This window comes from Ptychodera flava, chromosome 6, assembly GCF_041260155.1.
Source record: "Ptychodera flava strain L36383 chromosome 6, AS_Pfla_20210202, whole genome shotgun sequence".
NCBI classification, from domain to species: Eukaryota; Metazoa; Hemichordata; class Enteropneusta; family Ptychoderidae; genus Ptychodera; species Ptychodera flava.
In genome coordinates, this window is record NC_091933.1 from 26,405,612 (window position 1) to 26,420,729 (window position 15,118).

At 39.7% G+C, this 15,118-nt stretch overlaps 1 protein-coding gene across 2 annotated transcripts in view; it reads left to right on the forward strand.

The window, feature by feature from the left end:
• The first annotated feature begins 2,173 nt into the window (after positions 1-2,173).
• The window catches only part of LOC139135330 (isoleucine--tRNA ligase, cytoplasmic-like), a 39,803-nt gene continuing 26,858 nt past the window's right edge, over positions 2,174-15,118 (forward strand). The window contains exons 1-12 of one of the 2 annotated variants that reach the window (XM_070702671.1): positions 2,174-2,401; positions 5,873-6,008; positions 6,821-6,977; positions 7,762-7,881; positions 8,248-8,382; positions 9,286-9,370; positions 11,538-11,754; positions 11,915-11,975; positions 12,628-12,723; positions 12,945-13,064; positions 13,889-14,079; positions 14,538-14,738. In XM_070702671.1, the coding sequence (XP_070558772.1) occupies positions 5,890-6,008; positions 6,821-6,977; positions 7,762-7,881; positions 8,248-8,382; positions 9,286-9,370; positions 11,538-11,754; positions 11,915-11,975; positions 12,628-12,723; positions 12,945-13,064; positions 13,889-14,079; positions 14,538-14,738 (1,502 nt within the window). In that variant the 5' untranslated portion in view covers positions 2,174-2,401; positions 5,873-5,889. The remainder of the gene's footprint in view (positions 2,402-5,872; positions 6,009-6,820; positions 6,978-7,761; positions 7,882-8,247; positions 8,383-9,285; positions 9,371-11,537; positions 11,755-11,914; positions 11,976-12,627; positions 12,724-12,944; positions 13,065-13,888; positions 14,080-14,537; positions 14,739-15,118) is intronic. The other variant, XM_070702672.1, reaches the window with a different exon arrangement.

Consider the following 15,118-nt stretch of genomic DNA (forward strand, 5'->3'; position numbering starts at 1 on the left):
GTCTGTCTGTCTGTGAGAGAGAGAGAGAGAGAGAGAGAGAGAGAGAGAGAGAGAGAGAGAGAGGAGAGAGAGAGAGAGAGAGAGAGAGGAGAGAGAGAGAGAGAGAGAGTTAAAATTTTTCTTATGTATGGTCAAAATTTACCATTTTTACTGTGTATGCAAATATGATTATCATCAGTGGACCATTCAAAATTGGCTTGAAAAGCTGTCGTCGAACTGTTACAGCGGGTGCAAAGTATTATATATTTTGTGGCAATATTCAAAAACTAAACAATGACAATACATTTCGTAGAAAACAATTCTCAATTTGCCAGAGATTGAAGACCAAAGAATATGCAGGAATGAAAAATCTGCGACCTTCTTGTGTCTCTTGCATAATCTTACATTTCTGTAAAATATATTAGAGGACCATCAGTCAGAGTCAGTATTTTTTCAATCCATTTATTATTTGTTTGCAACCTCGTCTGTCGTGCAATTTCTCCAGCTGCCAACTTCTAATGAAAAGCCTGAATATGGTATAATTAAATATCAAAATGATTATTGAACTGAAGTCAATTAAAATATATGTTTCTGTGATAATAAAGGATGAATTCACAACAGTTCAGTTTTGTCCTAGATCCTCTGAAAACTGTAAGAAATTGATGTGATTGATGTTAGTCTGGTGCAATCTGAGAGGTGTCTTCAATTTGTTGTTTTACAAGTAAAACTTATAGAACACCCCAAGGGGAAGAGCTCAAGAGCAATGTCCCCTTTGACATCGAAAATTTTGAGAAATTGATGTGTGCAATAGTGCAATCAGAGAGGTGTTTGAATTTATTTCGCACCAAAAACTGAGTTACCCCTTCTTTCTCTCCACTCTTTGAGCAACCACCCCCTTGTAGCTTTCAATTTTTTGATTGAACCCCCTTCCGAGTCATCCGACACCCGGTCGTAAATAATGACGGCTCCCTTAGGTTGCAAATTGCGCCCTCAACTATCAATAGAATATGACGCACTGACACGCGTTTATCCTTTTACAATAGTGAAAGGGCCGAGTTGAACCAACCTAGGACGGTTTTTGAGATTAGAAAAGTCCAGAAATAACTCAGGCGCCAACACATGAGCGCTTGTCATACTCAGTTGCTACATTTCTTTAATATACATATCAATTGATAGTTTGAGATTTATTGAATGCATAAAGTCACAAAAGTCATGTACATGTAAGTAGGTCCACGGATGCCTTGAGTTGCCTGTGTACATGCATAGAGAGAAGGGGCATGTAGGCCTACACAGGCAACTCCAGGCACCTGTGAGTAGGTCAGACATAACAGCCTTATTTCATCATATTTCTCCACTGTCGTTGCGTACATCAACTCTATCCTGTTCTTAGTAAGGCCGAACAAAAAACAACTGTTCTGTTCCGATAACTCGACCTACCCTAGTTTTAATCTGCAGTCCCTAAACTTTTTAGAGCTACGTAAAGACGGAAGTAAAAAAAGAAAGAAAAAACTCTGTAAAATCACGAGTTCGATACTTGGCATTTATTTTTGCTTGAACGAGGATGACTTTTATGGGGTATTTTTCTCATATCATGATGCATTTTTCTGGAAATATTGTGGCCAGTGTTTGACGCCCTGAAACCCTGAAAATGCATATTTAAAAATAAAATAATTTGGAAAAAATATTTCTGCCGACCTACCTACTCTATTTTTGAAAAACCATGTTATCGGAACAGCACAATTTGTTATTATTATTATTATTATTTCATTTTTTTTTTGCCTAAAAGTATGAACAGGGCATAGCCTCCTTCCCGAGAGTATAGCCGCTAGCCTTGGGAAGTGCCATAAAATAGGCGATTTTTATAACAATTTTATATAATTAAATTTACCGAGTTTTCGTTTAGTCGTAAAATTACGCATGTTAATACGGAAATTCAGATAAACATTTACATGTAACATAGTGTAACGAGAACCTATTTGGATTTTGAGAAAAACCCGATCACAGTCACCTGTGATCGGTCATTTCCGCTCGGCGTCTATGTCCCATAGACGTGTGTACATCTACTTCTCAGGCATATGACATGTACACGTCTATGGGGCGCATAGTCCGAGAGCGGAATAGATCACAAGTGACTGTGGCGAGGTCTTCCGATCTCGTTTAAGCTACGCGAGATTTCCAATCCTGCTACCCTGCGCAAACGTATGCGCATACAAATACACGTGTGGAATTGGAATTCGCCGGATCAGGAAGTGGGTTTCAGGTGAGTTTCATCAGACACATTTAACCGTATTACAAATCACGCATAACGACGTTCAGTATCTACATTGCAACAAACGCGCGTAAACCCCTCGGTAACGTTTGCTTGGAGAACAGGGAGAAGACAGCAAGGTCTGACACTCAGACAGTGTATGCTTTAATGCCGGTAAGCCACAATATCTTTATATATGGAATATGCATGTTTAACTGTTATAAGCCGTTTCTAACCAGCAACCCAACCCTGTTTGAGACATCGTACACCGATTCTAGACCCCTTCTGTCTGAAAGTTGATATGAAATGCCTATCGGTAAGAAAGCTTTCCGCTAGAATACTTGAAAATATGCATACCGACATGATGACACAAAAACGTTTCAAGTTCAAGCTGTCAATGCCATGCCATGAAGCATATGTTCTCAATGCAATGCATGCGATATGCGATAATGTTAGTGTATACACGTATCGTAAGGTCACATCGTAGGTCGCACGATTGCAGCCCAATAGGCCATGAAGTCTTGCAGTTAGCATTGTAGTACTTGTCTCCTTCCAGAAAGTTGTGATGATTGTAGAGCAAATGTGAAGCAAATTCTGCATTTGATGCATGTTTATAATTCACCATAGCTGCAATATTGTAGCTGGAGGTTTTGTCTGGTTTTGCTGTCCAACCAAAATAACCAGGTAAATTCTCAAACTAAGTACTGCAGCTAAGTTGACCATTGTTGTAGCTTTCCAATCACTGCAAGAGTTTGCCCAAAAAAACTTTGGTTGTGCCCTTCCGTTTATATGAAACTTTGTAAGGCTCCCAAACGCACAGCTGTAGACAGAACGACATCCGCCCCCTTGATATTTGAATTCCGTGATATTAATTTGATGCATAAAAGTAAGAATGGAGTTGTTTTCATGGCCAAAATACTCTTGTCAAGCAAAAGGACATCACATCTTATTGATGTATCTTTTTCCCATAGAAGATATATCATCAATATTGAAAAAAAATTTTGAAATATCCCTCAAGGCAGCGGTAAATTACTTTTTCAGAACAGTGGTAAACTTATACCCACAAATTTGATAATGAACATGCTGCTACATTTTCCTAAATCATGTGCAAATGTATTAAAGTGTGTCAGTGAAGAACTATTCTGTTAAAAGTGATTGTCTCCATATTGGGAGTTTTGCCTCCTGATTTGCGACATCATGTTTATTATCTCCTGATCAAAAGATTTCTCTCAATCAAGAATGTCTCCCTTTTGGTCTAGTTTACCATACTGATGTGGTACTCTCATGAGCTCATTACAGGTCACGTAATCCTTTACCTGCCAGACAGTATCACTTCCCAATCAGCCAACTTAGTGAAAAGTGGTTCTGACCCAAAACCACACATATTTCCACCCATTTGGCTTGGTCTGTTCCAACACCTTTAGTCCATAAAAATCTGCATGTTTACAGTATCTGTGATTTCAGGGGCCTTCAAATGTTCATTTTTTTGTTAAAATGCACCATATGGGAAATAGTGTGCTTCAGTTTAAACAAACTTGACTTGACGGTGCATTGAAATTTGAACTTGGCAGGAAAAGGGTTAACATTGGACAGATATGGATCCGTATGTATGTTAGATCGATGTATAAGCCTGTGTAACCATCACCCACTAGTTTTACCTGTCATGGTATGACTTTGTGTGTTAAATGAGTACATTAACCCTTTTCCTGCCAAGTCGGTGAAAATCCGCTTGAAATTCGGTGTAGCTAGAAGCTGAGCAGCCACGGCCGTTATCCTCCTAAGGCGGTGGAAATCGGGCTCCTTTTTGGTACCCCCTTTCCTGCCTAGTCGACGGAACTACGTGTAGCAAACCCTTGCTCACGCTAGGGGTCGTTCGAGGACAGGTTTTGGGCGAGGAACGGCGTTTGCTCTCGAAATGGGTTCACAGGGAGTCCAAGGACAGGGAAAGGTGCAGAAACCTGTCCGCCAGTCCCCACACCCGAGGGGGGCTGGTTTTTTTTTACCGCTTTTTAGCGGACTTGGCAGGATAGCATGGTGACGTTTTCTGGCGGAGTTGGACGTACTTGGCTGCCTGGCACTATACAGATTGCTGCCGAACTTGACCAACTCGGCAATGCTAATCTAGAAGGCTACCTCTTGCAAACGACTTGGCAGATATGCCGATGGTGCGAGACGAAAGTCACTTATTCAGTTGTGCGTGACTGAAAATGAGAACGTATTTTTGACGGGACGGCTCGACTTGTTCCTCCCATGGAACGGATATGAACGACTCGGAAATACCATTACAAACTGGTGTCCGACGTACTAAGCTGGGCTTCAGCTCTGCAAGTTCAAGCCAGGCAACGTCCTTCACTGCCTTGGCCGTGCCATTCAATGGACGTAGCTTTGGATTTTTTATTTATTCCACCGTCCGAAGTACTGGCTCTGGTTTGCAGGCAAACGTATCCTCTTGCCGATGCATTGGTAACTACGTACGCTGTTTGCGTACAGAGAATTCAAAAGGGCACATGAGGTCAATATGCTACATGTACGGGGATACCGTCTGCATTTAGCAGGGACTGCTTTTGTTATGCAAACCAGCTAGCAGTACAATATGGCTGCCAGCATGTGGACACGCGTCGATGGCTAGAACAATGGAAGCATATTGCGTTGCACCCGTGCATCGCAAAAGTGAACTGAAGACTTGGGGGTAGTGACTGGTTATCACTGGTTAGCTGAAGCCCAAGCCATGTCGGTACAAACCCGTACCTGACTGAGGACCACTCGATTAAGTCAGTAATGAACGGTAACACTCGTAAGCCAACTCCCAACTGAGCTGGCAAAAGTACGTAAAGCTGTGCTTCAATGGCTCAGCCATGTCGTTAATACAACGGCAAAAACGTAGTTTTTGTGCTACACTGCCAAGTCGTTGGAGGTACGTATTCAATTGACCCTACCCTGGGGAAACAGGACAGGTTTGACGGTGCTGCTGCACCCCTAGCACGACCCTCAGGGTCTCTGACTAACAGACGAGTGAGGTGATGTTTGTGCCTAGCGGACGTACGTAATACTGAAGGAGTTTATTTCCGAAAAAATAAACATGAAACGGCAATAAAATGACGCACTCCCAGGGGCAAACAAAGCCGGTGACCTCAATTTTTTTCTGCAGCAACCCTTGAGCTCCTCCCCTGTCTACGGGCATGTAGAAATTATCGAAGTCTAACACGTATAAGTACGGCTAAAACTACCCTGAAAATGGGCGATTTCTGCCACAATGCCTGGCAGGATAACATGCAGGAGAGCTAATCTTTTGCAGGCACATATTATGGGGCGGTTTTCTACTGACTTGGGAGAATAACGGACAAGGGCGCTCGGCAGGAAAAGGGTTAAATCACATGCTTTCCCACACTCAAACATTTACTACCAGAGATGTACTACTGGTTATAAATGCTGATCATTAACCTTTTCACACGAATTGTTGCCAACACTTGTCTTTGATTTATTAAAGAGATATTGCATCATCTTGGCTCTACCAGCTCTCATAGCATCGTTTCTGATTCCTTTGTGATCAAAGAAAGTTTCATGTAGGTTACACAGACAATTTAACGATATTTTGTGTGTGGAAAGTTCAATCCTGAATATAATATGTACTTCATCTTTTTGCAGACTGAGCCACTATCATTATGGTTCAGCCAGTGCCGGAACACATCAACTTCCCAAAGGAAGAAGAGAATGTCATTGAGTTATGGAACAAGTTGGATGCCTTCAAGACAAGCTTGAAACAATCCAAGGGGAGACCCAGGTCAGAAAATAAAACTGGGATGGCATAGTACATCCTATAAAGCATAAACGTCTCCATTATTTATATGTGGAAAAGTCTGTCTTACAGTGAATTTCAAAATAGCTTGGAATTACAATGTGCTTGGGTGATTAGATAAACATTTCTTTCGATAGAAAATAATGTCAACTACATTCATGACAAACTTTCTCCTTTGATTGAGTTTATGACAATTGAACCCAATCCACTGTTCTCACGTACAGAGCATGTTCAGTGTAGGAAACACCAATTGTTGTACTGACCCGTACACACTGTACCGAAAAATATATCGTTAGTGTTCTGTGCAGTTTCATCGACAGGAAATGCGATAAAGGCAATATAAAAACATTCATGCAGTAAATATAGGATGGCAACACTGATGTTGACAGTGGCACAGTTTATCAACAGAAGCATTTTTCGTATCACCCAAGCACGTTAAGCTATTTTGAAATATACTGTAATACATGGAATTTGCTATTGGTCTCTATCAATACCGAAAGCTGATCATTCTGTGGTGTGCAATGTACAAAGGGCGGCACTACACTCAAGTACCGCAATAATGTATTGATGTCAGAATAAAGTCCTTGTCTACAGAAACATTGATTAGTGGTGACAGAGAGTCAACAGCATTGCATGATTAATGTGGAACTAAAACAAACATTTCTCTTTGTTATAGTCATGCCAGCTGTAGCAACAGAGGATGCTGTTGCTTATTTTCTTGTCCACAAATTTCTACATCCTTTCTTGATCAGTTATGCTTCGAAAAGTAAAAAATTCTAATTTTGATTTTGTGGCAGGTATACATTTTATGATGGACCGCCATTTGCCACTGGTCTTCCCCATTATGGCCACATTCTGGCCGGTACCATCAAAGATACAGTGACAAGATATGCTCATCAGAATGGATATCATGTAGAAAGAAGATTCGGCTGGGATTGTCATGGCTTGCCAGTGGTAAGTCAGTACGTCATGATAATCTCTACGGGGGTTGGTGATGTATCTTGGCTACTGAAGTCCTTTATCTCTGTTTCCTTCTGTCAAGTTTCTAGCTCGACTGTAGAGAATGATAAAATTGTATAGCAAGCTGGCTGTGGAAGGTTAAACCTTAGCTGGTCACTCAGATGATACTGCCTGGTACACCTCAAAGCTTCTTGTGAGAGGAAAAGATGATCATGTAAACATTTTTTGCATGAATTTTACACCTTGTTTGAACTTCTTCTTGACGGTAATAGCAGGAAATTGAGAAAGAAAAGGGAATTTTTGCATTATTTTTATTACTTTCAGTTTGCAATGTGATAAGTACAAAACTGATGCAAAAGATACTCCAAAGTCTGGCATTGGGTTATCATGTTTTATAGTCATCACCAGCATCAGGGGCTGATCATAGAATCAACACGACATGCCAGACAGTTTGCAAATACCCTATTATCAGAGTGATGATAAACATATTTTTTACACCTTGTTCACAACGTAGAATGCAATCAAGCAGTATTGCTGGTGTGAATACATGTAGTACAATTTTTGATTCTTGGTGAACTTTGTAACAAGTTGCATATTAGAATTCAAAGGTCAATTACTGTATACTCCAGTCCTCTATTCATTTATAAATTCTTATTCTCTTAAATATTTTCGCTAAAAATATCTCAGGTGGACGTGAAGTGTCCTGAATACGATTGTCAGCAAAAAAACGAATTTAAGCAACATTGCATGGTCAACTATTCTTTCTTTTGTGCCATAGGAGTATGAAATTGACAAAACCCTTGGAATCAAGGGTCCTGATGATGTTGCCAAGATGGGAATTGAAAAGTACAATGCAGAATGCAGGAAGATTGTCATGAGGTACTCCAAGGAATGGCAGGTAAGGTTTGCACGAATCACAAATGTTCTGATTTACGATGTTGGTGAAGCAGATTATGACAGTTAAAGAAAATATGGATGAAAATGCAACAATGGACTTGTGTTATTGAAGTAGCATTGTTGTGAAGATGCTGTATTTCATGTTTTATGACTGATTGTTCTACAAACTTTCATTTCTGGGTGAATTTTCTTCGTTTCTGGAAATGCATCAGCATTTTTCACAATACTGTCAAAATGCAGACAGAGTACCTATTCCATGCAGTCTGTCTTTTCTTATGAAGGATGATCTCTTTTTTGTGTGCTCTGTTGGATAGTTTGGCTGTTGAAGTAATTCTCGGTAAAACCCAGGTGTCTTATTTGCTTTCAGTTTGTTGTGACGAGACTTGGCAGATGGATAGACTTTGAAAATGATTACAAGACCCTGTACCCATGGTTCATGGAGACCATCTGGTGGGTTTTCAGACAACTCTTTGACAAAGGACTGGTTTACAGAGGATTCAAGGTGAGCAGGGAAGATTGTGGCACATGCACCACCATATGAAGTTAAGCTACTGGCGCATGCATTGCTGTATGATGTTGAGAGTCAAAAATTTGATAAGTTATGAATTAATTTCAGTACCTTTGGGTTGGTGTTGTTGATATGTATATCATGTGGTGGTTAATTTGGTGCCTTCAGTCAAATGGCATGAAATTATATCACATGTATCGGAATTTCAATGCATGTAGATCACCAGGCTTGCATGCACAAATTTCTTCTGTTTACTATACCTCTGTGCCAAAAGAACCAATTGATAGCTGTAAATGGTACAAACTTTCATGTCTTTCCACTTGCTTTTAATTTTAGCTCTTTGCAGGACTCAAAATGCAGTCCTGTCTGCTTTTTGTCATAGAAGCAAACATGGTAGCAATCCAAATTGTGTTGTCCACTGGTAAGGACAGTGCACGGATGCCAGTCTTACCCATATATAGATTATCCAGCTTTCATAAATTTTTTTTTCCGAGTAAACAGCAATTCACTATGGAAAACAAAGCTTATCCACTATCTTCACATGTGCCACCCCCTACAGTGCAAGGGCTTTGTAAAGGCTGTATGATTTCCAACAAAAAATAAACGTTGTGATGCATTTTACAAGAGCTGCTTTGTAAATTTACCAAGCCCACATTTGGAGCCATGTTTTTGCAAGATGTTCAAATTTATCAGCAGTGCCACACAGACTCATTGAGGTACATTAGTTCCTATAAATGCAGTGAAGATAGCCTATCCACTGTTGTCCATCAAGAAATGCTGCATCGTAAATAAAGCTACCAAGACTGTTTCAAATCCAGAAGTGTGGGATTTCTGTTACACCATTGACAATGCAACTTGAGTGCCTAGCTGTAATTTTCAACCTGCTTACATTTACAGGTGATGCCATACTCTACTGCTTGCAACACGCCACTCTCCAATTTTGAATCTGGACAGAATTATAAGGATGTTGTTGATCCTGCAGGTAGGTAGCTGTCTTTACAGTCCAATTTCATATTTGAAAGAACCTGTAATCCACAAAGATTTGAGATCTGTACATTAGTGAATGTCCTCCTCATTGAACCCATATCAAGTAGCTAAAACAGTTGACAGTAACTGTGGGATGCAGTTTATCATTTGGCAACTGCCACTTCTATGAAGCAAGCACATCTTCTATGTAAAAGTGATTCATAATCTTAATGAATTAAATTAATCAAACCTTTGTCAAGAAAAAGCAAGTTACACAATCGTGAAAGTATTTATTAGTCCCCACGGACACCGTCCGGGGGGACTTATAGGTTTGGTCATGTCCGTCCGTGTGTGCGTGCGTCCGTCCGTTCACGCAGATATCTCAGACATGCCCAGGTCAATTTCTTTCAAACTTTGCACAAGGATAGTACCCTACCCCATACAGATGCACGTCGATTTGTTTCACAATGCGATCAAATTTGGCCGTGTTAGAGGACTTTTTAGTTTTCATCTCCATAGACTCCTATGTATAAGGCAGTCTCCATAGACTCCCATGTATAAGGCAGACCATAGACTCCCATGTATAAGGCAGTCCATAGACTCCCATGTATAAGGCAGTCCATAGACTCCCATGTATAAGGCCAAGAAAAATAAAAATTTAGTTTCTCATCGTATTCATATTGCGAAAAGGATGCAGTGACACAGTTTTTAGTCCCAATGGATGAAGTCCAGGGGGCTTATAGATTGGGTTATGTCCGTCCGTGAGTCCATCCGTTCACGCAGATATCTCAGATATTTTGACAAAATGTCACGTGACCTTGGTGACCTTTGACCTCAAATATATATATATTTGTCCATAACTCAGTAACCACAAGTGCTACACCCTTCATATATGGTATGATGGGAGAGCTTATGACGCCACATATTGTACCCATTAATTATGCACATATCTAATTTTGAGCAAGCCAATCGATCTAGAGGTCTGATTTTGGTATATAGGGATGGTTTAGCAATACAATTTTTTTGACAAAATGTCACATGACCTTGGTGACCTTGGACCTCAAATATACATATTGTCCATAGCTCAGTAACCACAAGTGCTACACCCTTTTATTGTATGGTATGATGGGACACCTTATGACGTGACATATTGTACCTCATTCATTATGCACATATCTAATTTTGAGCAAGCCAATCGAGCTAAAGGTCTGATTTTGGTATATAGGGATAACTTAGCAATACAATTTTTTTGACACAATGTCACGTGACCTCGGTGATCTTGGACCTCAAATATACATATTTGTCCATAACTCAGTAACCACAAGTGCTACACCCTTCATGTATGGTATGATGGGACACTTTATGACGCCACATATTGTACCTCATTAATTATGTGCATATCTAATTTTGAGCGAGCCAATAGAGCTAGAGGTCTGATTTTTGGTATATAGGGATAACTTAGCAATACAATTTTTTTCAAAATGTCATGTGACCTTGGTGACCTTTGACCTCAAATATACATATTTGTCCACAACTCAGTAACCACAAGTGCCAAACCTTTCATATATGGTATGATGGGACACCTTATGACACCACATATTGTACCTCATCAATTATGTGCATATCTAATTTTGAGCGAGCCAATAGAGCTAGAGGTCTGATTTTTGGTATATAGGGATAACTTAGCAATACAATTTTTTTTCAAAATGTCACGTGACCTTGATGACCTTAGACCTTGATTATACATATATATGCATATTTCAGTAACCACAAGTTCTATACCCTCCAATTTTGATAGGATATTAGACCTTCAGATTTCACATCTCGTACCTCATTTATTATGCACATAAGTATTTCTTGGCTGGCCAACACAGCTAGAGGTCTGATCTTTTTCCCGATTTAGAACCATGACTTAGACATGCCTCTTGTTATAAATTGGGAAAAATGACATAAACCTATGTGCCCATAGATGTGAACTTATACACTCCAGCGATACTTTTTAATACCACATTTCCCTGCACCATCAAGACTAATACTCCTTTTACAAGTGGGGACTATGTCATTGACAATGACTTGTTATTTATTATTTATTATTGCCATTTTATGTGATATGGCATTTTATCATGGAAATGTTGTACAGAAACAAGTTTGTTACCTTTTCTGTAAATTTATTTTTATTACAGTAATTGTAAATTTCCCCCTGGATGAGAATCCAAACAGCTGTCTGATTGCATGGACCACCACGCCATGGACGTTGCCTAGCAACATGGCTCTGTGTGTCCATCCGACCATGGAGTATGTCAAGATTGAGCACAAAGTGGATGGAAAGGTGTACATTCTGCTAGAGGCTAGACTGCCAGCTCTCTTCAAGAAAGAAGATGAGTATGCTGTCTTAGAAAAGTGGGTGTCCCTCATACAAAAACTTTCCAAAATGATAAAAATGCTTTCCATTTATGGCTAGAAGCCAAACAAATGTGACAGAGCATGTTTTTAGTGTACAGGGAATGAAAGAACTGTTAGTGACTTACTTTTCTGCAAATTCATGTTTTTTGATTGGCAGGTTCAAAGGTGAAACGCTGAGGGGCAAAGGATACAAACCATTGTTTGAGTATTTTGGCAAGGTAAGAATTGATTCCATTTCTGCCCTGCTTTTTAAACAAATATGTTTTAAAACTTGTAAAGAGGATAGTAATTCAATTTGAATGCTTGCATATTGGCCTTTTTAGAACTCCATTGGTAACCAGGGCATCGTTGCAAATGGTTTCCATTTTAATAAAGTCATGTTTTGATCAGAATTGTTATGGTAGATATGAGGCACTGTCTTAATACCCTTCTGCTCTCTGAACTCAATTCCTAATAGTGGGACTGGCAGTATGGGGCTTCAGTTTTGTATGTGTTTCAAAGTAGGAAATATTTTGCACAAAAACAGAAATGTGTTTCTTCAAGTGATACTGCATATAGCCACTGTTCCTTCCACTGCTCCATTTGGCCGAGAGATGTTAAATATTCTTGTGATCAATACTCAGTCAGTCAATAGTCTGTACCATTACACACGTTGCAATTGTTGACCAGTAAGTTTGAATCCACACTTACCATACTTTTGATAACTTGTGACTGATACAAATCACAAAGCATGGTATATAGCATACAATCACTTCTCTGTTTGCTATGAAGCATGCAGTGCAACTCCAATTATAATGTATAAGCAGCCTGCCCAGTGCTTTTTAATTTGAATCATGCAATAATTATGGTATTTTTGTGGTCTGTCACAAGTACAAGGGACAGGGCGCCTTCCAAGTTGTGGTTGACAACTACGTTACTGATGACACAGGTACTGGAATAGTACATCAGGCTCCGTTCTTTGGTGCTGTAAGTAGACTTTCAGATTTTGAGTTTCATCACTTCCACAGTAGAACTGCTTTCAATGGTTTCAAATGCTAGTACATGTACTTGAATGCTTCACGTTTTTTTCAAAATTAGAATTGTGGTTAGTCAAGGATTGCCATTGTTTTCTGAAGAACGTCAGACTTAAAGAATGTGATTTTGCAAGAGATTCACCAGTTTTAACCAGCTTGTTGTATCTTTTCTAGGATGATTACCGTGTTTGCATCGAACACCGTGTAATCACCAAAGAGCAAGTCATATGCCCCGTTGATGAAACTGGATGTTTTACCCAGGAAGTGCCGGACTTTGCCGGCCAGTACGTCAAGGTATGCTATGTGTGTGATTCTATGTTTGATAATATAACAAAGGATGTCTCTTGTCCATATGCAATTGGCCCTTGGTGCTAACCACTTCATCTTTAACCCTTTCACAATCATGTAGTTTGGTCAGCAGTAATGAGTGTTTCATCATACAGGATAACTCAAAGTGCTGATGGCAACCATCAGTTTGTGACCTTGACTTTTAGAGTTCTAGATATGTTGTTCCCTGTGTTATGTTCCAAGCCACACAAGGCAAAGATGAAGACTGCATTTTGTCAGTTAATAGAGAACAGGCTGTCCTCTGACTTGTGTAGATGATGACCATACTTTTTTTATGTATTCATTGCGTCCAGTGTCAAAGGTGATGAAACCGACTGTACAGCTGAAGGTGTCTAAAACAACAGCAATATAAAATGACACTGACTGATCAACATAGAGTGATTTTGAATGAATAGAACACATTGACTGGCCATGATGGTAGCAGCAATATGTGCGTTGCCTGAGGGGCTTGAGAGTTCCCCAAAATAGTCTGTTTGACGAGGCAGAATGCTGAATGATGAAAGAAATTCAAAATTTTATGTTGACATCAGTTGTTTTATTGTTTTAGAAACCTTAGACTGTATAGCCGGTTTCATCGTCTTTCAGAGATTGGACAACTGCATGTTAAAAAGTAAAAGTTTATGATCATCTCAGAATTACATTAACGTGGACACAAAAGTTCGCATTCTTCTCTATAAATGGAATTATCCATCAAGCTGGTGAGATCACACGTTCCTGACTCCAAACACTTCATTTATAATGATCACTTCCCCTTCAACACATGCTTTCAGGATGCAGACAAGAACATCATGAAAATGCTGAAGCAAAATGGTCGTCTTGTTGATCAGAGCACGTTCAAACATAGCTATCCATTCTGCTGGAGATCAGAAACACCATTGATTTACATGGGTATTCCCAGCTGGTTTGTCAGGGTGGAAGAATTAGTGGAGAAACTGCTGGATAACAACCAACAAACATACTGGTGAGTAGGTACCAGATAGTTGAGAACAACAAACAAACATACCTGTTAGTTGATAACAACCAAGAAATGTGCTGGAAACAAGATATTTATGAGTTTATAACAACCAAACATACCAGTGAGTTCGTAACAACCAACAAAGAAATGTTTGACTTCATGCCATTGAGGTCAAGCAGGTAATTATCCCCATTTGTAAGGACAAGAAGCCAGCATACTGTTCCAAAGTCTGAAACAGGCACAATGCATCAATAAAGAACAAAAACAATAGACAAAGTACAGTGCATATCACAAGATGAAAGTTAGAATGATATATAGACTTCAGATGGTAAAATCAGAGTACTTAAAAGCAAATGTGAGTGTTTTATTAGCTGTAAAATTTTTCAGTGTTTTTAATGTAGAAAAATGTTTTACAGAATGTTTTACAAGTATGTACCATATAATAATACTTGCATTGTTAATAGGGTCCCAGAGTTTGTGAGGGAGAAGAGGTTTGGAAACTGGCTGAGGGATGCCCATGATTGGGCTATTTCCCGGAATCGATACTGGGGCACTCCAATCCCGCTGTGGGTGAGCGAAGACTTAGAAGAAGTGGTCTGTGTTGGCTCTATTGATGAGCTGGCACAGTTGACAGGCACAAGGGTCAAGGACTTGCACAGAGAAAGGTAGCTTCACTAATACTTTTTTCCTGTACCCAGGTTTTGAAAACTGCCTGATACTGGGGCAAGTTCTTTTTAGTCCCCGTGGACGCAGTCTGGCAGGGACTTATAGATTGGGTCCTGTCTGTCCGTCCGTCAGCAGCCGTTTCTTTGTCACCCCTGAGCAGATTGTTTTCAAACTTTGCGCAAGGATAAAGTACTGTGGCATACATATGCATGTCAATTTATTTTGCGATACGATCCAATATGGCTGCTGGGCAGCCATTTTGTCGCAATATTTTCATGTTTTTGAACCATAACTCAACTATCCCTGAACTAATTTCGTTCAAACTTGGTTCTCAGATAAAGTACTATGGCATATATATGCATGTCAATTTATTTCGCGA